At 44.6% G+C, this 24429-nt stretch overlaps 2 protein-coding genes across 2 annotated transcripts; both read right to left on the reverse strand.

The window, feature by feature from the left end:
* Nucleotides 1–388: 388 nt before the first annotated feature.
* On the reverse strand, nt 389–1920 carry LOC115073229. The gene is made up of 2 exons (XM_029571499.1): nt 1310–1920; nt 389–1103 (listed from the first exon to the last, which is right to left on the reverse strand). The coding sequence occupies exons 1-2, from the start codon at nt 1553–1555 to the stop codon at nt 567–569; spliced, it is 783 nt and encodes a 260-aa protein (XP_029427359.1). The 5' UTR covers nt 1556–1920; the 3' UTR covers nt 389–566.
* Nucleotides 1921–3410: 1490 nt separating this feature from the next.
* LOC115073555 (serine-rich adhesin for platelets-like) lies at nt 3411–9941 on the reverse strand. Its single transcript, XM_029572095.1, has 5 exons — nt 9714–9941; nt 8966–9469; nt 7519–8214; nt 5356–6477; nt 3411–4315 (listed from the first exon to the last, which is right to left on the reverse strand). Exons 2-5 carry the CDS (start codon nt 9395–9397, stop codon nt 3698–3700), a joined length of 2868 nt encoding a protein of 955 aa, XP_029427955.1. The 5' UTR covers nt 9398–9469; nt 9714–9941; the 3' UTR covers nt 3411–3697.
* Nucleotides 9942–24429: the final 14488 nt, after the last annotated feature.

The raw sequence follows: 24429 nt of genomic DNA on the forward strand, positions 1-24429 counted from the left end.
AGCAAGGGGTAGCAGAGCTGTACTGACAATAAATCATGTTGCGTGGGTGTTTTTTGATTCCGTAGATTTGGAAGAAAACTTCCAAGGCAGTGGTAAATTAACTACCTTGAACTGCTGGCTGCAAATAACAGTCTGCTGCTGAATCTAAACCTCACAAACCTTCAACTCAGCTCGTTATTTAAAGTGTGGCCTGGCTACTTCCAGGTTCCTCCGGGTCCTCTCATCCTTCTGGGAGCAGTTGCTAGACTGGTAGAGAGAGGGACTCCCACTCTAGACCGAGTCGGTCAAACCACCCAGACCACTGACTGCATGAGGGGAGGGATCTTTCACAGACCAGAACAATGAACCGATTAAAGAGGAGACAGCAGAAAAGCCTGCCCTGACCATCACATTCAGCTTCCTCGGATTGCGGTTTTTATTTGCCTTTCTTATTTTGCTGATAGCAGTTTACCTTGTACATCTTTGAAATGGATCCCTCCGGTTTCTATCTCCTGGGGACACGGAACACCTTCGTGCTCGCTGCTCGGGAAGAAACCCTAGTTGGCTAGCTCGGCTCTGGAGCCTGGCTACAGGGCCCTTCGGGACTGGCTCTGCCCCGCAGGGTTGGCAGACGATCGCCTCCTAGCGCTGGCAGCCGAGGAGGGCGGGCTCTGGGCTTCCGACAGGTCGGGAGGAGAGGACCTGGAGGGAGTCGGGTAGAAATCGCTGTCGGTCAACATGTTCTCTTGGGACGGCTTCCAGGGGATGTGGAAGCGCTTGTTCTGGTGGTTGGAGGCCCAGAGAGGGTGCGAGGCTAAGCAGTTCTGCTCGTGCAGGGTGAGCGGCGGGTCCAGCACCGGGTACACCACCCTGCCCAGGCTGCTCCGGACGCTGTAGATGCCCTTGAGGTAGAGGTCGGCGGAGGGCCGGGCGAGCAGCCCGAGCTTGCTCTCCAGGCTCCTCTGGAACGTGTACTTGTAGACCATCAGGGAGACGACGTGCTCCAGCAGGCAGTCCAGCACGTCCTCGTTCCGGTAGCTGGGCCGCACGATCCGGGGGGCTAGCTCGGACCTTTTGGGGGCCGATAACCAGTTGCTGACCGCCTGAAACTCCTTCGTGGTAAGCTGGAGATGAAAGGGAGGAAAAGAAAGCATCAGTTCCCTGGCCACGCTTAACCCGAAACCCGGACCTTTCCGTGGCTGCCTCCGCGGCCTCTAACCAGCGGGGGCCGCGCCTGACGGATCCCAGCAGAGAACCTCCCCGCCTCCGCCGTAGGCTGGGGGCGATCGGCTAGGACCGAGCGCCCCCCCCCCCACCCACCCACACCCACCTTTCGGCGTCTTCGTCCCGAACGGGGCCTCTGGGACCTGGCCTGGTAAGGACTCGGAGCTCCCCGGGGAGAGTCCGTCTTGGGGGACCGGAAACTTGCAGGCGTCCTGGAGGCTTCGGCTAACTCCGTCGAGGTCGGACTCGATTTCAGGAGGGAGCTCTCTCCATCCTGCGTTTCGCGGTGGGAGGAGACCCCAGGCGATTCGGAGCCCGGTGGAGACTCGGTGGAGTAAGTCGGCGGGGGCATTACGGGACCGGGGTTGTTAAAATCGAGGTTCCTCGCCCGTTTTTTACCCAGGACTGGAAAGACGAAGTTGGGGTCCCGCAGCTGGTCCAGGGTTACTGCGGGTCAGGGAGCCTGGCTGTCTCGCTAGTGTGAGCTGCTCTCAGTCTTAGGTTCTCTCTTCGGAATCCGCTGTCGGTTCCGGTCCTGCTGTGCATGAAGTGGGCTTAAGTGTTAGTCCTCCAGAAGAATGGGCCTTTCCCCCCTCTTAGGGTTGTTCAGGGCTGAGCCTTCTTCCTTCATCCTGGAAGGGCCCCACACCCCCTTCCTTCCTCCGGGCAGTCTCAGTGCACTGCAGCGCTCATTGGAAGTCTCTTCCCTGCCCTCTCTTCCCTCGCCCCCCTCCCCTCTTCCCCCCCCCCCCCTCCCCTCTCCCCAGGGCTGGGCCGCTTGACGTGGTGACATTGTGAGGACGTTAAGTCATTTCACTTAGGGAGCAGGCAGGGGTCACTGTGCCGCAGATCGCAGGGAGCGGGCAGGAGCCCCCAAGAGCCGGCGACTGGCAAAGCAGCTTCTGTGGGGCTCTCGAGCTTACCTCACCCCCTACCCCTCTCCTGCTTCTTCCATTTCAGTTCTGCACTTCGCCTGCCAGGATGGGCTGTCAAAAAGCCAGAAACTCGAACCCCCTGGCGCAGGCTCCCTGTCAATCGCAGCCTGAGAGGGCAATCCAGCGCAGGACTGTCAGCCGTGCCCCTTATTGAACTGGGGCTATTCTGAGGGGAGGGGGAGGGGGGGGGGGTTTGTGTGCTTCCTAGACTCAGAAAAAGGAAAGAAGATGGGGCCATGGAGCATGGTGGGGGAAGCGAGGCCCACGACCTATTTCTGCCGTACCACTGTCACCGGAGCAGGCACCGGTTCGCGGGGGTCTGCAGACGTTTTCCATTTTCAGCCTCTGCGTGTGCCTTGCTGAGTGAGAAGTACCTTGCAGTCCCAGCATATGAGAGGCCAGCGGTTGTGTCCTACTCCTCACCACAATCAGCTTTTCAGCAGAATCCCCGGCCGCTGGACTGCCCCTGAGCGCTTCCATTCTTCTAACTAGGGCAGGTAGTTTTAATATTTTTTTTTGGGGGGGGGGGGGGGGCAGGGGCTTGGTGAAGCTGCGTGATATTAGTGAGACCGAGCTTCACGGTGCTTGGCACTAGTTTGGCCCGCTCCTTAGTTTTTGCCCTGGGTCCCAGTGTGTCTAACCCCGGTTCTGGTTGTCTACCTACAAAATATCCTGATTAGTCCAAGTACCGTCTATCAGATCTTGCACACAGAAGCAAAATAAGCAGAATCCTCAATGGCAAAAAAATGGTCTTTCAGTTTAGTTCTGCCGACATTACTTTACTTATTGTGACACCAGTTCCTTATGCCAAACACCATGTAGACCTTCTGCCAAGCTGAAGTTATATTTAAGGACTGGAGAAAGTCTTCCCAGTTTCTACTTGCAGACTTGTGTTTCTTTTACTCTGTGAATTTTTCCTATGCAGAAGTTATAGGCGATTAAAGCCTGGAAATAAAAGATGCATGATTTTAAAATTGTGCACGCAAACTGGTTTAGAAGCCTTTTGCAATTTTTAGCTGTAGTTGTCCTGATTTTCCCATAGACCCAGAATGGGGGCAAAAACCTTACAGTACAACAGGCCCGGAACCTGACCCAGTGTATATATGGGTATTAACTACCCTGCTGATGGTCTAAGGAAGACGAGCACAACTGCAGGATAGTTGAAGAATTTTAATAGGATGCACCAATTAATGAGGAAAGAGGACAAAAAATGAGTTTGCGAAACGGAAGTTCAGCATCATTTAAGATTGCAATTTTATTTATTTTTTTTTTGTTTTCCTTTCGTTTTCACTCTCAGCTGTTGGAGTGCATAACCCACTTTCCATTTCTATGATCATTTGTATTTACTGACAACACTCAGGAAAGTACATTTGGCAACGGGAAAAGGTGAGCACCGATGACGCCTCCAGCCCTCAGTACACAGCAAGGAACTGGCAGTGTTTGCACATCCCATCGAAAGGAGAGTCCTTCAAGCTTGCAGCTCCTGAAGAAAGAAACAAAAGCAGCCCCGCAGTAAAGTAAAACAACCCAGCAAGCTGTGCTTTAAAGCCTGGCTGACTTTAAATTTTGGGTAGAACAGTTTTCGGATTATTTCTGCTGATGGGTCTCAATTCCAAAACCTGCTCGGACTTGCTGGCATGTAGAGGTCGCGCAGTGTGCGCTGAGCTGACGGAGAAGCTCTTTATCTCTGGCAGTGCGGAGGGAGAGGAATCCTGCTGGGAAGAGATGACACTGGTAGAATACAATTCTGACTGTTTTAAGTAGTTCATGGAGGAGGATTTCCAAGGCAAGTGGTAGCGCCTGTTGGTCTTTGAGGAGGCCCACAGTGGATGAGATGCCAAACAGTTTTCTTCGTGTAAGGAGAGGGGTTGCATTAACGAACGGGACTGACCCTTACCCCGTGAGTTTCTAATGTGGAATATTCTTTCAAGGTAGGGGTCCGTGAAAGGCTTGGCCATGACCCCGATTTTACCTTCAAGGCTTTTTTCTGTTTTGTACTTATAAACCATAAGTTGGACAATGTGCTCGAGGATACAGTCCAAGACCTCCTCTGCTGAGAAGTACTGAAGGGCCGAGAATCCAGACGAAGTGCTGCTTGGGAAGCCGGTCATCGCAGAGTCAAGCTTTCTGGAAGATGACAACCAACTACTGAGGTAGTCAAGTTCCTCAGAGGTGAGCTGGAGTTCATAAGCAAATAAGGAAAGAGAAAATAAAGTAAGGTTAGCAAGAAAAAACAACCACCCCTAAAGGGTCAGTATATGCTACGGCAGGACTAGCAGTCAATCAGCTCTCTTCATTCAATGACATTTCGAAGATATCCTTCTTAGTTTCACGTATACCTTCGGTAATCTACTTTGCTTTGGCAGCCACAACAGTATTACATCATTGCAAAATGGCTTCTATGGATCAAGCTATAATTTGGTGGTGCATATCTCGGGGATTCAAACCATAGAGGTTGATGTATTGCAAAATGTACTCCACGGGTCTCTTAGGCAAACTGGTTATCGTGACATTCATGGGAAAGCCTAGCGCCCTAGTGAATTGAATTAGGATCTGTGCTGAGCAGTGGATTCCATTGTCAGCTCAGACGCTGCTCTTTCCTCTCGCTCCTGAAGCAGCACTCCCAGCTTTTGTGCTGGTATCTGGTGGTTGGTTACAAAAGTAGAGCTGGGAGTAGCTATAAATCAAGCTGCCCCCCCCGCTCTCGCAGCTCCAGGAAGTGAGTGCATCCCTTTTGAGTTGTTATATTCTTGAATCCTGCAGACCTCAGAACAATGTGATGAAGTGACTGGGTCAGCAGCAACAGTCCGTCTAACTTCCCGAATGAAATGGAATTGTATAATATTAACATGAAATTAAAAGTAAAATTAATATTTAGAAATAAAATTCATGTTGAGTTACAAAAAAATGTTTACTGTTAGGTAGACTGTGAGATAAATGAGGGTTTTTCTAAAGGGCAGTGTACGGTCATTGTTCAGTTTTGTAATCTTCTCACCTCAAGGTCCAGCTTGGGTGGAAGGACTCATGCATTTCAGTGAAGTTTAATTGTCTATAAGGAATGGTTTGCTATTAGATTGAGTACCGAGAAAGTCACTACTGCTTAGAATACGGATTCTGATTTGATCACTGATCAGAAAATATCGCGGAGTGCAAACTCTCAAAGACAGAACAACACACAAAATCGAGTTTTACTTTTGAAAGAAAAGGAAAAAAATACCTCTTTGGATGTCTGGCTTGATTCTTTCCTCTCTGAGCTACTCTTAGTAACTCTTGGCGAAACATGTTTAGGTTTTTGTACCTTTTCAACTGATTTTGATGTCGTACGTGGCGGCGTTGACTTGGGTTTCGCTGGTGTCACATTAGTAAGGCTTGGTGTCCTTTGCTTGGCTTTGGGTTGTGCCACACGGCTAAGACTACTAGGTGTCTTGGACTTGGTTTTCGGCACGGCCAGGTGCTCAGACCTCGATAAACTGAACTTTGCTCTTGGCGATGATGAATCAGATCCAGAGCTTGTTTTGGTCAATGGTAATGAATCCTCCTTGGATTGCAAGGAGCTACGTGAGCTTTTAAATGACTGGGACTCACTTAATACGGATGTCTCATAGGCAAGGCTCTCCTTAAATTGAATACCCGTAACTGGAACCTGTGGGTCAGAGCTTTCCTGGGGCTGCCCGAACAGGGATGGTGACAGGAAGCCTTCCATTCGGACCGGCGACAGGCACTCCAGATGCGTCTCTGTAGAGCTGCCTTGAGATGAAGAAAGCACGTTATGTTCAGAATCACTTTTCGGTTCTGGCTTTAGAATGAACGAGGAGGAGGAGCTGCAGTTTTCCGAAGGGAAGAGTCCAGAAAAATCAGACCTCCCACAGGAATCACATTGCTTTTCGTTTATATTGGCTTCATTTAAAGCCGGATACTCTGCCTCATCGCCTTCGAAAGAACCAGATTCAGTGGATGTGTTCAGAGAAGAACTTTCCTCCTCCTTTACAGGTTTAATTAACTTATGGACTGCCTCATCCACAACATCCTGCAGGGCCACAAATACCTTCATTTGTTCCAAGAAGTCCAAGAATGCGCTGTAGTGTTCCTCAGAAGAAGACAGCAGAATGTCTAAGGATGTTTTCTGACTTGAAAGGATAAAGTCCGAGTCCCCCGAGGACTGGGTGGTTGCTTCTGGCTGGAAATCAGATAATCTCGAGGCACTGCTGATACTTAGCAGCTCTTGATCTGTGGAGGATACTGGATTCGATTTTTCGGAAGACTCCCCAAGAAGCACGTTTGAGTCACCAGTAGCTTCTCTCGGGGAACAGGCTTGTCTTGCTGCTCGTGAGACAAGTGTCTGTAAAATAAATACATAAATAACAATGAATAAAGTGGTGCAAAAAAAAACAAACAAACAACCCTCAACCCAACTCAGAGATTCCCCCGTCTCCCGAGAATATACTGCAATGTGCCACCTTCGTTGGGCATCCAACTCATAGCAAATAGTGACTGAAAAGACTCTGGGCTATCTAGTTCAGTCCTCTTCCTGGTGGCATTTCCTATCCTGGGGCAGGAGAGTCTAGTGGAAGGCAAAACAACCCGCTCTCACCTGTTCCCTGTCGTGCCCCCAGCTGTACCAACTCTTTCCTGTTATCTGCTATATGCTTGGTTTCTTCCACGGTCGGGTGATTATTACTCCTTCTCAATAAAGACAACAGCACCTACTGTATCCAGCTAGCACCCAGAACTGCTATTTAACAGCAGAACTGGTTCTCCTTACCCTCAGGGAGCAATAGCTAAAGCTGTCCCGAATCCAACATAGTATTTCCTATAGCTGCTCCAGTAGCAACAGTCACAAGGATGTTTTTATTTAATAAACTGAAATATAAAAACAAACCCAAAACACGAATATGGTCAAAGGTGACAATGTTTTAGGCTGCTTGTTCAAAGCAAGATTTCCTCTTTTTGTTCTGTTTCATGGGTTTCCTTTAAAATCATTATTACTTTTTGACCAATTCAACTACCTAGCAAAACAGATATCTAGCATAACTCCCCAAATAAATAACTGTTATTAATCTAACAGACAATTAACTGCAAATACAGACGGACTATCCATATTTTGAATGTTTGCAGTTGCAAATTCCAAGGTCTGGGGTTGTTACCTCATGTTTCTGATAAGGACAGGAACTTGCACAGAGCGGCAGTTTCTACCCCTAACAGGAACTTGGAGGTAACCTGCACAGAGCGGCAGTTACTACTCTTAACAGAGACATGTCTCTGTTTTTTATATCTGTATTATGTATTATTGTGGTATTATTGGTTTTTTTTAATATGTGTATTATGCTCTTTACGCTATTGACTGGATACCACTGGTTTGGAGAGTAAAAACAAAACATACCTTTATAAAGTGAGAATTGAAATCTCTCAGTTTCTTATCCCGGCTTTTTGTGGGAGATAGAGGTGACGATTTTACCAGCCTGGTTACATGTTCATTGGACATCCTGGAAGACAGATATTCAGACTCACTGATGTTGGACCTGGTCATTTTCCGACCTATAGTGGATTTGGTGGAGTACAGATGTGACCCACCATGGCTTTCATAGTCAGATAGTGATGAAGGAAATAAATCTGCAAAAAAACTGGTTGTATTTATAATCTCACTGTCAGTGTGGGAGTGCCCCAGTGATGGAGATTTGTTCCCTGTAGTCTCGTCAGACATTTCCCCCTTCCTTGCTAACAATCTGTTGTCCGCTGTGCTTGCTGGATCCTGCAGGGAATCAGGTACCTTTTCTTCTAGGAACTTGATCAGTTCGGTGAAATGCTCATCGGTTGACATTTTGGACACATCAGGAGAAACCAGCTGATGAAGGAGAGATGGCAGCTGACTGGTAATGGCAGAAATGAAGCTGCTTTTATCTCTCGGTGTCCTGCTCTTAGCCCTACTTCTGTTACTAGCTGGCACATCTGAAAAGAAACTGGACGAGCCACTTAGATTCTCGCTCCTGCTAGGCTGGGAATATCTCGATTCACGTGCCGAATCCGTGCTGCTCATATCTGGGGAAAGTCCTTGCCTACTCGGAGTCGATTGGGAACTCTGCAAAAGGCACAAAGAAAAAAAGAAGAGTCACAACCAGCCTGTAAGGTGAAGGCCACAGTGATGCCATTGGTTGAGAGGAGGAATTTACAATTGTAAGGCTCTGGAAATCTGTGACTACCTAACACTTCCCTCCCAAAGATTTAAGATCATCATTTATTGTGGAAATTATTAATAAAATTGCATCGGAAAGCTCCCGGAAAAGGACCAAACTACCCAATAGCAGACGATATAATTTTTGGTTTAAGTGTCCATTTAAACAATCCAGAAACCAGCTTTGGTGCAATGAGTCTTACTGTAATTTACCTGTTACTCTATAGTCGCTCCGTTTAAAAGCATGCTATATTTACGATTATCCCTTTTAAATGCCACTTAATAGGGATATTTTAAAATCAGAGGGATAGACATTTTTGGATCAAGAACTGGACGTTCCTTTTACTCTGGAGTAGAGACAGTAGCAGTGGAATGACTCCTGATCTTTCTTCATGCTTGGGATTGTCACATTCAAGGATGAGAAAACCAGTTTTATGCTGTTTGGCTTGTGATATGAAAAAAAAAAAAGGCTATTGGGAGTTACTTTCCAGCTGCAATTATGCACTCGTTTCAACAAAATTATTAACGTCATATAATTTTACTAATACTGAATCTTCGGGACCTCTTTTATAATTAAATGATACTAATCCTAGAAAAAGGGCAGAGGAGAGAAAGAGATAGAGAAAGAGAAACTATTGGTCTTGTGTGTTCGTCTTACAAAGATTTCAGGAGAACCTTCGTCATCCGCATAGTAGTCGATCTGCAGTTCCCGGGTCCCTTGCATCAGTTCTTCCTTGCCGGCGTAGTGCTGGTCCGTGGTCCAAGAATTCTGGCTCTCGTTCCAGGAATGTTGCTCCTTTTCCCTTGGCTGTTGCTGTTTGTTATTATGCTGATTGACGTCATGAAATCCCTCCATTATCCATTCGTATTGCAAACGTTTGGGGTCTCGCTGGTGGTATAGTTCTGATGCCTGCTGATGTAGTTCTTTGCCTGGCTGTTGTCTGTTGCCCCGATGTTGTTGCAGGGCCCTCTTGTGCTGCTGGTACTGTACTATGAGATGCTTTGGGTCCATGGATTGTTCTTGCTGTTCTTGCGCGGGGTGCTTTTGGTGTTGCTCTATGTCCCATAGTTGCTCCTGCTCCTCCTCCATGGCCGCGCGCACGTGGTGCTGAAGGGACAGCGCCTCCTCCTTTCAGCCCTCCCCGACTGGCTTGCACCGTCTCTGAAACGATATGTAGCAAAATAGGGCTTGAAACATATCAGTACGAGACGACCCCACGATTCCGCCCCCATAGCCCCTTCCCCTCATACCTTGTCCTACACTCTTCTGTGACACACACAAACTTCTTTTCTAATAGATCTGGGGGAAACTCTGCGTGTGGTGCAGATGCCAGGGAAAGCTGCTAGATTGTTACCAAGTGGTAAACATTCCATTTTGAGTTGGGCAGAATAGATACACGTCTTACCGGAGATGTTATTTCCTAGACGGGGGTGGTATGTCCTTATTGATCGACATGTGACCGACATACATTTTCCTCCGAGTGATAAGGGACACAGTCCAGGGCTTCAATCTTTTCTGCCTGTTTTTAGAATACTCAGTCATCAATAGCCGAATTGCCTGAAGGCTATAAAACAAAAGAGATGCCCTGGAGGCCACCCTGCCACCCCTTTCCCGAATAATGAATGCGACTTGACTTTCTGAGAATTGTTTAGGATGACAACATTAAGTAACTATGGCTGCGTCCGTGACGTCATAATCACACTGCGGCGTCAGAGAATAAAACTTCCTTTCAGCGCTAATGCCCACCCAGATCTCATTAAAGAGCCCTGTATAAACCCTTGCGGTTTATCGCAATCAACAGCGATTAATTTTAAATAAGCCGTGCAGGGTAGGATTAATGCTCATGATGCCTCTGAGGACACTCCATCCATTGCAACTTCTGCTGGGAAGAACTAAGTGAGGAAAGTGTTTAAAAATTGCTTTCTTTTTCGGTTAAAATCTGTACTAAGGTTAGACATGAGATGCGGGAATTTACACTGCACTGGCTATCTAGAACACCGGAGGATTATAACAGCAATAAGGATGAAATATATTTTCTGGGGAAGTGACGCTATGATTTTTCTTTTTCTTTTTTGTTTTTATTGGGTCATCAGTTTTATTGGGTCATCAGTTTTATTGGGTCATCAGTTTCAATAGCATAACAATATCAACGATATTATTTATAAACTATCTATCTATATCTATCTATCTGTATATAATACCCCTCAGAGAACATTAAAACAGGGTAAGTAACACCACTAATGTTTTAAATGATTTGAAAAATGATTAATGTTGCAAGCTTTATTACACGATGGCCAAGAATATCAAAACTATTCAAAAATATTTCAAAAAATAAAATTGGCACAATAACACATATATTTATCAATTGCCCTATCAATCATTCCTCATTCACACCACTTCTAAACTCTCTGTATTGTTATGCATTTATAACATATATAGATATCAACATAAAATATTGTCAAAATATATACAAAGTGCTTGTAATGAAACAATGACACATTTGCAATAGAGCTGGACTTCAAGAAAGATACTTTGTGAATTGCAAATGAGTCACATGGAAGATACCTTCATTAAAAAGGGAATACAGTGAATCTCAGTCCACTAGAAAGGATACTTTGTAATTGTTTCACAGAACTGTTGTTCCAATGATGTTTCTGTAGACTCATCTTTCAAATCATTTAAAACATTAGTGGTGTTACTTACCCTATTTTAGAGTTCTCTGTCATATATACTATTTTAGGTACCCACATACTATTTTTTTAATTTAAAGCCTAGATCCAATATGCTATATATGTATTGGATCCAGGTAGCCAAGAACTTGTCCAATCTTCTATATTGGTTGCCTTGACTGTGTGCTCTGACAACAGATTTCATAACTGTATTATGTGATGAGTGAAAAAAAATACCTCCTATGATTTGTTTTAAATCTGTCAGTTTCTAGTTTCATGAAGTGTTCCCTAGTCCTAGTGTTGTTTGAAAGGATACATAACCATTCCCTATTTACCCATTGCACCTGACTCATGATTTTATAAATCTCAGTCATATTTCCTCTCAGTCATCGCTTTTCCACACTAAAGAGCCCTAATCTATTTACCCTTTCTCCCTAAGGGAGCTTTTCCATCCCCATTAATATTCTTGCTGCCCTTCTCTGTACTTATTCTGTATCTGCTTTTATGAGATGGGGTTATGAGAACTGTACACAATACTTAAAGTGCAGATACATCATGGATCTATACAAAGGCATAATGATATTTTCAGTCTTGTTCTCTGTTCCTTTCCAAATAATTCCTAACATTCTCTTTGCCTTTTTGACCATTGCTGCACACTGAGGTGAAGATTTCAAGGTATTGTCTACAAGGACTCCAAGAATATTTCCTGGATGATTACTCCTAAAATGGAACCCAGCATCTTGTACCCATAAGGATTATTTTTCTCTGTGCGTATTATTTTGCACTTATCCACATTAAATTTCATCTGCCGATTAGAAGCCCAGTCTCCCAGTCTCAGAAGTGTTGTCACATTATTTGTTCTGTTCCTTTCTTAACATCAGTTTTGTGTGCACATGATTACTGCACAGTAAAACAAGATACAAAGTTCATGTGTTCTGTGCTGAACAGATGGCAATCAAACAAGTAACTGAACAGCATTAGGGAGTAACTATCCTATTGCCTGATGAAACCAATTTAACAAAGAGTAAATCCTGAGATCCTCATTTTGTCTGCAGAGACTGAAAGCAAAGAAGACTTGAGAAAACATGTGCTAGACACAGTGCTGGTTTTCTGCCAGACAATGCACCTTTGGCATTTGCTTCCTTTTCTCCATTATGGAAAGAGTGGGAGATGGAGGTTGCCACTGACACTAAACTGGTACCTCTTTTTCTTTTTTTTAAGGAAATTTACCACTGGCTGGGAATGATGTAGCAATTCTATATACAGCCCAAAGGGATTTAGTTATGAGAGAGTCATCTACTAAACCTATTTCAAGATGGAGGTGCAACTTCCCTTACAGGTGTAATGAGAAGAGATCAAAGAATTAGATAAAGCACTATTATGATTTGGATGGCTCTACTACACAGATTGTAGGGGAAGAGGTATCTCTGTCTAGCTTTTATACTGACTGCTTGGCTGCCCAATTGACAGCAATACTTTATTATAAGGAGATACCAACTCAGAGAGGCTGGATTACAATGGATCAGGAAGAGCTGCCACCTGGATTCGTTAATTTTCACTGGATTTCTGTCTGTCATGGGAATCGTTAAGGGAAAACACTGTATATCTCATTGACTTGTAATTCAGATTCAGTGAACCTTATTCAAAATGGATTTTGTTTCCACTCTATGCCTATGCGGAAAATCTTTATTGACTAAACTCCAATGTGTGAAACATCTCTGCCTTAGTTTTATAATTTGCCCTCTCTTGCTGATAGATCCATGACAACTCTGATTTTGAGCTAACTGCAGGGGAAAATGGAAGGTTTAAGCAATAGTCTGGCACAAATAAAATCACTTGGTTCAAGAATCAATATATTTCTAATAATATCTTTCTCTAGAAAATCTAGAAACCCAGAACTAAAGGAGTCAGGATGCAATCATGCATCTGTGTGTGGTCTATGGTGCATGGATCTGGAAAAAAAAACCCTCCTGTTGGAGTCATAAGAACATAAGATCTGCTGTACTGGATCAGACCAAGTCTCAATTTAGTGAACCCTTGGGCCGACCTGCAGGAGACTGGGAAAGGTGGTCAATGTCTCTAGTATGTGGCAGGCCGGGAGGCAGATGTTCAGGCAGGACGTAGAGGTACTCTTCACCCTGGAAGCTGGTACTCCCCCGGGAGGAGCCTGTAGGAGCCCAACCACTGGGACTTAGGCGGCTTCACCCTTGGAAGCCGAAGCCCCCCCAGGAGGAGCCCGTAGGGGCCCAGCTGCTGGGACTTAGGCAGGTTGTTGATCAGGACTGAGAACTGGAACCAGACTAGAACAGTAGACAGGAACTGTAACAGGGCTCAGGTACTGGAACCAGACAGGCAGGAACTGTAGCAAGACTCGGGTACTGGAACCAGGCAGGAACTGTAGCAGACAAGCAGGAACCAAGCAGGTACTGTAGCAGGTAAGCAGGAATGGAATGAGTATCAAGACAGCTCACTCCGGGGCACGACACAACAGGGAACCAGAAGGTAAACCCTTTAAAACTAATCCCTTAGCTTCCCCCACCCTCCCGACCCCCCAAAAAACATTTTACATGTACCTGGTGGTCCAGGGGGGGGGGTCCCAGGAGCGATCTCCCGCTCTCGGGCCGTCGGCTGCCACTAATAAAAATGGCGCCGATGGCCTTTGCCCTTACTATGTGACAGGGTATCCATGCCATTGGCCGGCCCCTGTCACATGGAGGGAGCACTGGATGGCCGGCGCCATCTTTAAAAATGGCACGGATACCCTGTCACATGGTAAGGGCAAAGGACCAACGGCGCCATTTTGATTAGTGGCAGCCGACGGCCCAGGAGCAGGAGTTGCTCCCGGGACCCCCACTGGACCACCAGGTACCTGTAAAAAGTTTTTTGGGGGGTCGGGAGGGTGGGGGAAGCTAAGGGATTAGTTTTAAAGGGTTGGGGTGGGTTTAGGGGTTATTTTTGTGTGCCGTTTTTCCCACCCTCCCCCAAAACGATAAGAGAACCCCCACGAACAATATCGTGGGGTTTTCCTATCTTTTTGGGGAGCCCCTGATTTCTGACGATTTTGAAAATATCGTACGATATTTTCAATCGTCTGAAGCCCGATTCACATCCCTACCAGCATCGGTAACATGGAATAGACTTAGTTTTTGGGTATTTGCCAGGTTCTTATGGCCTGGATTGGCCAGTGTTTTAAACAGGATGCTGGGCTTGATGGACCCTTGGTCTGACCCAGCATGGCATGTTCTTATGTTCTTAAATTGCTTGGTAAAATATGAGACATCATGGTTATGCAAACAATGATCAGTTTGTGGTTCAGAATATTTAACAGTTATTAAAATATCTGAATGCTATTTATTGACTACTCATAATCAAGGCAGGGCAATTAAAGCCTCCTCTTTATCCTGGTTTTGATTCAGTTTGATTGTTTCTTACCTCTCCCATCTTTTCTCTCTTTCTCTGCTCAGCACTTCCTGATGAATGTTGGAATTTCTTGAAGAGCCAAAGTCATTGATAATTTAAGGACTGTTGCATAGCTATTGATGATTTACTGTTTCTACATACATATTTTGTAAAACCAGTTTTAACGAGCTTGGAAAGGTGGACTCCATGAAATACACAAAATTTTCAAAAGCGTTCTTTACAATGAGTGCAAATTTCCAAAGTGTGTGTCTTGCTGTTATGAGATTATTTTACTTGAATCTTATTATTGATTAACTCAGAGCCACACAGCCAGAATGTACATAAGAATATGGAACAATGATTTTTGGGCCTGGCAACTCAGAACCGGTTAACTTAATTTACACATGTGCAAGCACACAGAACTGCCTCTGAAATCTAATTTCCCCCCCCCCCCCCCCCCCCCCCACATAATTACAGCTTGCATATATCCCACTGCTTGCATAATCACTTACTGTTTGCACATCCCCCAAACAATCGCTTTAAAGTTTAACAGGCCTGTTTGCTAATGGCTACGCAGAAGGGAGGTGTCTCTCACATATGCAGATGCTGTTGATTAAGACTGTCCCAATTACAGTGCCCAAGTACAGAGTTCTGATGTGCTTAACTGTGGCACAAGAACCGATAAGAACCCAGAGAAGGCGAGGGACACCCTCCTGCCTCAGGCAACGTTAGATTTCTCACAAATTATATAAAAATGAACAAAGCTGTAATGGAATCAACATCAACACAGACCATAGAAATGGCAGCAAGGACAGATCTCTTGATGCCCTGTGGCTAGTAATGTAAGCTCTGTATCTTTACATGTACTATATATATCTATGTATATTTGGGTGTCCTCTATGAAGTTGTTATTGTCTGCACTCAACCATTTAGTGTTATTTGTACCAATTAGTATTATTCGTAAACTATTCCTATAAGCTAATAATAAATCCATTATTACTTTCACCTGGTACTGATGTGTTTTAGTATTATTAAGGAAAGCCTTGTCAGATATTGATGCAAAAGTGAGTGATTGGTCTGGACCCAGAACAGTTGCGACAGAGATAGTGTAATGATTAGTGTGTGATATGATAGAAATAATCAACTTGTTAAAAGGTATTAATAATGTACAAGAGGAAATCAAGGAAAAAGGATGTTCTAGAACAAGGGGGTCATGATACAAGGCTCCAAGGGGGTAGACTGAGGAGAAATATCAGGAAATAATTTTTTCAGGGAAAAGGTTGTGGAAGCATAGAGTGTCCTCCTGAGTTGGGTGATAATGGCTAAAACAGTAACAGTTTAAGAGGACAATGAGATAAGCAGAGAGACATTCATTGCTATAAATGGAGAGAGCACATAGTGACATATATGGTGCCACACTCACCTGATTCAAGAAAAGCTGCTGAGGCTGCCAGAATATAAGGTAAAGAAGTAAATATGAAATGTTAGAAGTCCTAACTAACATAGGCATCCACGTGGGTTGGTTTGTTTGTCAGGCTGTAATGACAGAATCAACAAGCAGCTGGGTCTGTCTGGCAGGCTGCAAGTTCAGGAATAACTGTAAGTCCTAATGAAAATGCAGGCACTCATTTAACCAGGTCTGGCAGGCTATGCAAGGGTCTTAAGAAGATAATTTAGTATGGTAGCTATTTAGATCACTCTGTGGTGATAAAAGTTCCGTATTTACCTAGAAGTCCTCACAGATATCCGGGCATTCACATAGCTGGGTCTGTTTGGTAGGCTACACAGGGGACAAAAGGAGGTCCAATGTGGCTGGCTATTGAGATTATTACAGAATGTTGTGGTTAGGCATGAGAAAGATGAGTGGTGCATGAAGCTAAGTGGGGATCTTGCATACTCTTCTGTCTAAGATGTTGGAATGCAAAGGAGGAAGACAAAATGACTATTCTGATAAGGATACATCTTGTAGGTGGCCTTGGCTTGGGGGACAGAATAAAAAGGCAGACTGGACGAGCCGAATGCTTTTTTTCTGCTGTCATTTAGTAAGTTACTATCTGTGCATGAATTAGTGTCTGCTGTTATGGTTATGAGGTGTTGGAGTGGATTCTTGGGTACTGCGGTGATGGCTACTTCCACGGGGAGGAGCCCCGTGAGGAAGCGCAGTACTAGGCTAGACTCTATACATGCAGACACAGAGAAGTTGTATTTATTGTACAGCTTGATGGTACTGCCTGAGGAGCGGGCAGCAGTGAAGATAACCCAGCAGAAGTAGTCCAGGGGTCCTCAGCAGAGGAGACCAGTCTCACACTCGAGTAGGTGATAGGCAGTGTGGCATAGCAGGGACAGGTCTCGGATGTAGACACAGAGCGCTGAAGCTGAAGATGAGACAGACTGAAAGGGTTAGTACTCACTGAAGCAGAAATCTGTATTGTTGAAGATCCTGGCAGGCAGAAGTTGTTCAGTGGCAGGCACCAGATTAGGGAGAGCAGGCCCTCGAGGAGCGAGTACCCGGTATCCCAAGATAGGTACCTGAAATAGAGCAGAAGGGCCCCCGAGGAGCGGGTACACAGGTTAGTGAAGAAATACCCCGAAGGGCAGAGAGAGCTTCCTCTGGCAGCTGGGAAGCGGCAGAGCAGCTTAGACCAGAGGCAATCCAATTCTTGCTAACTCTCAGCCCGATACAGTAAAGTCCGTGGGAGAGCGGACGAACGCCCGCTCTCCCGGCGCACGCACCGGCCCTTGGCCGGTGCGAGCGATTCAGTATTCAAATGAGCTGACGCGGTGCAAACGAGGGAAAGGAGGCGCTAGGGACACTAGCGCGTCCCTAGCGCCTCCTTTTGGCCTGGAGCGGCGGCTGTCAGCGGGTTTGACAGCCGACGCTCAATTTTGCCGGCGTCGGTTCTCGAGCCCGCTGACAGCCATGGGCTCGGAAACCGGACGCCGGCAAAATTGAGCGTCCAGTTTTCGGCCCGACAGCCGCGGGCCGAATTCAAAATTTTTTTTTTTTTTTTTTTTACTTTTTTTTACTTTTGGGGACCTCCGACTTAATATCGCTATGATATTAAGTCGGAGGGTGCACAGAAAAGCAGTTTTTACTGCTTTTCTGTGCACTTCCCTGGCGCCGGAAGAAATTAGCGCCGACCTTTGGGCGGCGCTAATTTCTTAGAGTAAAATGTGCGGCTTGGCTGCACATTTTACTTACTGGATCGCTCGGGCATACCTAATAGGGCCATCAACATGCATTTGCATGTTGAGGGCGCTATTAGGTGCCGCGGGTGGGCCGCGTGTTTTCCTCCCCTTACTGAATAAGGGGTAAGGGAAAACACGCGTCCAGAGCAGGGTGACAGTGCGCTCCGACGGAGCACACTTTACTGTATCGACCTGTCTGTTAGCAAATAAAGAGCAGGCTAAATACCAGGATGTGATGACATCACTCGGAGGGGACGCCCCCAAAGTTCCCACCATGACGTGGATATAGACATGGGTGGCTTGTGCGCACACGCACCTTAGGTGGCCCTCAGGAAAATCATGGCGAACACCGTCACCGTTGACGATCCAGGGACACCGGAGAGAGTGGCATGAAGACGCGGCAGCAGCCATTTTCCCAAGGCTTGAGGAGAGAGAAGGAAGAAAGGTGAGGCACAGAGGTCGAAGCCATCTGAGACCGATGGACGCAACATCTGCGTGTGTGTATGCTGACGTGTGTCAGGTAGGAAGTGTGTGTGTGTGAATCTGTTGGGGAATGAGATTGCCATTTGTGTGTGTGAAATAGAGAATGTCTATGTGTATGTTCTTTTGTATATCAGAAAGGAAGTGTGTTTATGAGAATGCATGAGACAAGAAGGCAGTGTGTATTTGAGAAATGGCTTGTGGATCCTTACTGATTTCCATTCATGTCTTTTGTCCTCTTATACATATAACATTCTTGTGCTGATCAAGCTATATGTGTAAGGTTTACAGCATCAGAAAAATAGCTTTTATAGCTTTATCTTTCTTTATTAAAAATGTATTAATTGCCTATGCTGTAGCACTAAACAATGTACAAATCTGAGCATGCAAGACAAACAAATCAGCATAACAGCAATATAACAAATCAAATACTTTACAACTTAAATGCTAACTTAATACCATTTTAAGTTGTACTTTGAAATTTTTTACACACTCTGTGTGACGCAAAGGTTCAGGTAGCAAATTCTAAAGCAGTGGGGCTACTATGGAGAAAGCACAGTCTCTGGTAGTTGCTAAACGAGCTTGCTGGACAGATAGAACCTCCAGAAGCTGTATTTGGGATGATCTCAAAATGTGTATAGGTTGGGACATTCTTAGAAGAACATTGGCACAGGATAGCATGTCTGTATAGATCAGTTTATGCACCATAGAATATATCTTATATTGAATCCTATAGTGTAGCCAGTGCAGGTCAATCAATACTGGGGTGATGTAATCATAATGCCTAATGCCTGCAACTAGGAATACCACGTGCCTGTCTTACTTCATCCAATCTAGTTGACATTTTCACCTATTTTACCAAATATGTGGAGCTTACATGTGTTATTTTGAAAGTTACACATAAACGTTGCAAAAAGACATGGAGAGAAACTGATGGCAACATATGGAAGCTCCACTGCTTTCTATAAAGAATGCCTAAGAAAAGAGACAGAAATATTATACATCAGTGCTGGAGTGGATAGAGGATGGGGTGGCTTGTTTCTTCCAGGTAGCAGCAATACAAGTTATTTGCAATTGTTGTCACTCTGCTGATTCAGGCAGGTAGAGATCAACTAGTCTTAACTGTGATGGTGATTTTGAAGGGCTGTGGAAAGTTGTCTACTGGAGACTGAATCATGTGTTGCTGAACAACTGTGAAGTAGTACAAAACAAGTGAAAGGGTATGTGTCTCCATGTCCCAATCTTCTGACCAGCCAGGCCTAGAGATGAAAGATTCTGCAGCTTTCTGCCAACCCCCTGAATCCTAGAGGTGACCAGCTCTGTATCCCTGAGTCCTCCAGTCCTAGAGGTGATCGGCTCTGTATCCCTGAGTCCTCCAGTCCTAGAGGTGACAGACTCTGTATCCCTGAGTCCTCCAGTCCTAGAGGTGACCGGCTCTGTATCCCTGAGTCCTCCAGTCCTAGAGGTGACAGCTCTGTATCCCTGAGTCCTCCAGTCCTAGAGGTGACCAGCTCTGTATCCCTGAGTCCTCCAGTCCTAGAGGTGATGGCTCTGTATCTCTGAGTCCTCCAGTCCTAGAGGTGACAGACTCTGAATCCCTGAGTCATCCAGTCCTAGAGGTGACGGCTCTGTATCCCTGAGTCCTCCAGTCCTAGAGGTGACAGACTCTGTATCCCTGAGTCCTCCAGTCCTAGAGGTGATGGCTCTGTATTCCTGAGTCCTCCAGCCCTAGAGGTGACAGACTCTGTATCCCTGAGTCCTCCAGTCCTAGAGGTGACAGACTCTGAATCCCTGAGTCCTCCAGTCCTAGAGGTGACGGCTCTGTATCCCTGAGTCCTCCAGTCCTAGAGGTGACAGATTCTATATCCTGGTGCCAGTTCACTAAGCCATCTAAACCACTTAATATTGTTCTTCAACTTCTTGAAATATGGCACTCATATTATTTTTGAATAATATACTTTGTATATATTACCTCTTTACAGCAAAGTCAGCATTCTAATAATAAGGATCCCAAAGACTAATTTTCCATGGTCACGACAAGAATATATTCAAAGCTCATTACTTATTGATGGCATGTTACTAGTTATATGCTTACTTATTAACACAGAAAGTAATGAAGATATAAATAATACCCAGCAATGTTAATTAATATGCCATTGACCTGTGTCAGCTGTTTGATGTCAAGATGCATTTCCATCACACATTTTGCAGTTTATTTTAATGTTTAATCTTTTTATTGAAAAATAATTAAAATAATTGTGCAGTGGTTTCTGACACATGCTACATGCAAATGCATTGAATACAATTTTTATCATTTTCACTCCAATGTAAAGATAGATACTTATAAAAGAACATCAATGAAGTACCATCCAGCCCCTGCCCCTATCTCCCCTCCCCCAGTCCAGTATTCTATCCAAGAAGGGGTTGGTATCACACATCCATGTTGGCTTGAAGAGTACATAAGTTTCATAAATATTCACCACAGTACTATGAATTTTAACAGGAAGTATTTGAAGATAATCATTCCAAACCTCTAAAAAGGAACATTTATGTTAAAATGATCATCCCACTGCTACTTATTTATTTATTTATTTAAAAGGGGGGTTTTTTTTATACTGGAACTCATAACATCACAACGGTTTACAGAATTTACCATATGTAATTAAAATATATAAATATATACTATATACCACTCACCATACAACTCAAGAAAAAAACATAATCAGCCATAGAATATCATCTGCTGGGGGCAATTCATCTATCATTCATCCTAGGGAAGCTATGTTTTCAACTGTAAATTCTTCGCTGTATAACCAGGTTTTTACACCTTTTTTGAATGCTTTTGAATTACGCTGCATTCTAAGCTGCTCTGGCAGAGCATTCCATAGGGCAGGACCGGCTATGGAGAATGCTCTCTCTGTTATCTTACTTTCTCAAACATCAGCTTTCAAAAGGCATTTCTCCACATCCAAAAAGATGGAGCATCTTTAGATTTCCACATGGTGAGAATATTCTTCCCCAAGAGACAAGCTTTTTGTATTAACAACTGATTCCTTTTGGTTCTCACTTGAAAGGATGAAATCTCATCACATAAGACCCCCCTCAGGGGAAAAAGTAATAATTTGTCTCGTGATTGATTCAAGAAAGGCATGAATACCATCCCAGAATTTCTCTATGCCCGCGCGAGTCCAAAAACTATGTCCCAATGGACCCTGTGAGATCATACAATGGAGACACATAGTTGTGTCCCTATGTCCAGAGAGATAAGCACAGGCTGGAGAAATACAGTATATGCCCATGTTAAAAATTTATGTTGCGTCTCCTGTAAACTGGAATTAGAAACTAAGGTTTGAATTCTCTTGTAGCTAGAGTTTAATTGTAGGTCTGTGAGAGTAAGGGTTAGAGCTCTCCTCCACTTCCCAGGTAAAAAATTAAAATCATGCATTGCATGAAGTCATGAGAGAGATTTGTACAATCTGGAAACTGTTACCCTCTCAAACTCCTCAGCTCTAACGAGCTCGTCCAATTTATCACAAAAGGTGTGGGACATCCTAGGATTCTTACCTAGTCAGAGAAATTGTGAATGAGCCCTGCACACAGTACTTTGAGATCTTTTTAAAGAAGATATATCAAGAGTAACGTGATCACATACTGCCATTTTGGAAAAAGGACCACCTTGTGTAGATTTATTCTACCAATCAATGATAAAGGAAGTGATTTCCAATGTAGTAATTAAGTTTTTGTCTGTGAAAGTAGAGATGTGAAATTTATTGTATAAAACCTCTTAAGAAGTATCCCAAGATACTGAAAAGATCCGACAGCCACATTAAAGTAAAGTCCCAGTTTCAAACATTTTTTTACAGAGAGAAGGGTTTCAAGAGCCTCAGATTTTTCTAAATTCAATTTAAAGCCAGATACCCCACCAAACAAAGAGAACTCCCTCAATAATTCAGTTAAGGAATGAACAGGATTAGTAAGATGAACCAATATGTCATCTGCAGCAACTTTAAATACCATTCTCCCCAAAGCAACTCCCTCAGTTCCTTCTGAAGTTTGAATCTGCCTCAATGAAGGATCAAGAGGGAGAACAAATAAAAGGGGAGATAGCCCTGACCTGTTCCTCTTTGTAATCCAAAACCTTCTGTCCACCCACCATTTATTGAAAGAGCATCTCGAGGGTCTGTATACAATAGCTGTATTGCCTTCAGAAATACACCTTGTATACCCACTTTGTAAGACCACAAATAAATATCTCCAATCCACACGGTCAAATGCCTTCTCTGTGTCAAAGAGTACTAGTAACAATTCCACTAGTCAGAGAGGCTACTATTTTTCTTATATCAGTCACTGAGAATCTATATCTCACAAACCCAACCTATTTATTATTAAGTCAGGAGGCACAGCACTCACTCTCTGCCAGTATCTTGGCAAGTAGTTTCAAACTGAAGTTAAGTAAGGAGATAGGCATATATGACTTGGGCTAACAAATCTTTACCAGGTTTCAGAAGGAATGATTATTTTTTCTAATTAAAGTTATCAAAGCTTTATTTTCACCATATGTGAATATTCCTGTTTCTATCGATTGTTTATATATAGCGGACAAAGGGGTGGCCACTTGCTCCTTAATAACTTATAAAACTCGCCTCCAAGGCCATCTGGGCCAAGGGGGCCTTATAAAGTTTGGTCTGCTGGATTCGTAACTGAATTACTTCGCCCGTGATAGGAGCATTAAGGTTATCTATTTGATAAATGAGGTAGATTTATGCCATTTAGGTATTGCTGGATGAGTTTTTGATTCCCACGTTCCTCAGTATAAAGAACTGTAAAACATTAAAAAAAAAAAAGACTCGTGTATTTGCTTCTTGTGTGAACCAGTGTTCCAGAGTGATCCTTAACAGCCCTAAAAATGTTTGTCCCTCCCGCTGCTTAATCAAGGAAGCCATCATTTTATCTGATTTGTTCCCATAGGGGTAGATTTTCAAAGGGTTACGCGCGTAACTCCGAAAACCTGCTCCTGCGCGCACCGAGCCTATTTTGCATAGGCTCGGTGATGCGCGCAAGCCCCGGGATGTGTGCGTATGTCCTGGGGTTTTGAAAAAGGGGCGGGAAGGGGGCAGGGCATCAGTCCGGGGGCGGGACCGAGGCCTCCAGCACAGCGGAGCAGTGACTTTGCAGCTGACACAGTACAGAGCACACGGGGATACACTGACATTGGCCAAACAGTTTAGTGGAGTTGTCTTGAAAGACCAGCACTTTTTGAGTGGCAAAAGTTAGACGTGTAACAGAGCGAACTGCTTGCGGAACAATGATCAAGAAACAGCCAGTGACCACTTGCGGCTTAGCATCTGAGACTCGCTTCGTACCCGCCCACCACTATGGCGCCGTATGTATCATCCAAGCCTAGTTCAGCGGCAGCCATCTCTCAAGGAGGCCCCGCAATTCACCATCAACTCTGCTTTCCGGTAGCCTAACGAACCGGAGCTTGTTTTGGCAGGACCTCTGTCCTAGGTCATCTACTTGCAGTGCTGCCTTTATCGATACCAGGTCTCTCCCAACTGCTCCCGCGGCTCATTCTTCACATGGGAAACCCTTTGTTCCACCTTGGAGATTCTTTTACTGTGGTCTCCGATAGAGGGGTTTCCTTCTTCCAGTTTATCATAGATTTTATCTAATTTAACAAAGCGAGGCTCAAGAGCCTGTACGACTGTTGTTGTTATTTCAGTCATACAGGAAGTGCTCACTGCATGCATGTCAGAATTTGTGGCCTCAGGTGCCGTCATAGAATCGGGAAGAAGAATTTCTTCCCTTTCTTTTTCTTTTCTGGATGCACTGGTGCTCATATCTGCTCCAGACTGCAGTTGATGCAAAGCCAACATGGTCTTCCAGCTATCCATACATTGTGGGGGCAATTCCCGAGTTTAACAAGGCCAGATTGGAAGCAAAGCAAACTACCCCCTGCCCAGCTCACAGCATCACGTGACCCCCTTGCAGTTTATTTTAATGAGCTGCTTGAACGTTGCAAAGCTTTGAACATTCAGCAGAAAACCTCAAGTCACAAAGAAGAGCTGCTGCTGGTTTATTCTTTGCATGGAAATCTCTATGAATATGTCCTCCTTCCCACCTCCCTTATTCTGATTTGTGACTGCCATAGGAGTGTCACTAACATCCCCGGAGATAGGTGTGCAACTAGGAGCCCAAATTTATATTCCTACTAATTGTTCCAGTTTAGGGATTTAACAGAATTATATATATTTAACACTTAGCAGTGTTGCCAAAAGGACTTGATTTCTGTGTATGGGAGAAAGAGTGAATACGAGAAGTCTTAATAAGAAGAGGGGAATGGAGGAAATGAACAGAACGCAGTTCCTGCAAACTTCAAGGTCT

This window comes from Rhinatrema bivittatum, chromosome 11 (genome assembly GCF_901001135.1).
Source record: "Rhinatrema bivittatum chromosome 11, aRhiBiv1.1, whole genome shotgun sequence".
NCBI lineage: Eukaryota > Metazoa > Chordata > Amphibia > Gymnophiona > Rhinatrematidae > Rhinatrema > Rhinatrema bivittatum.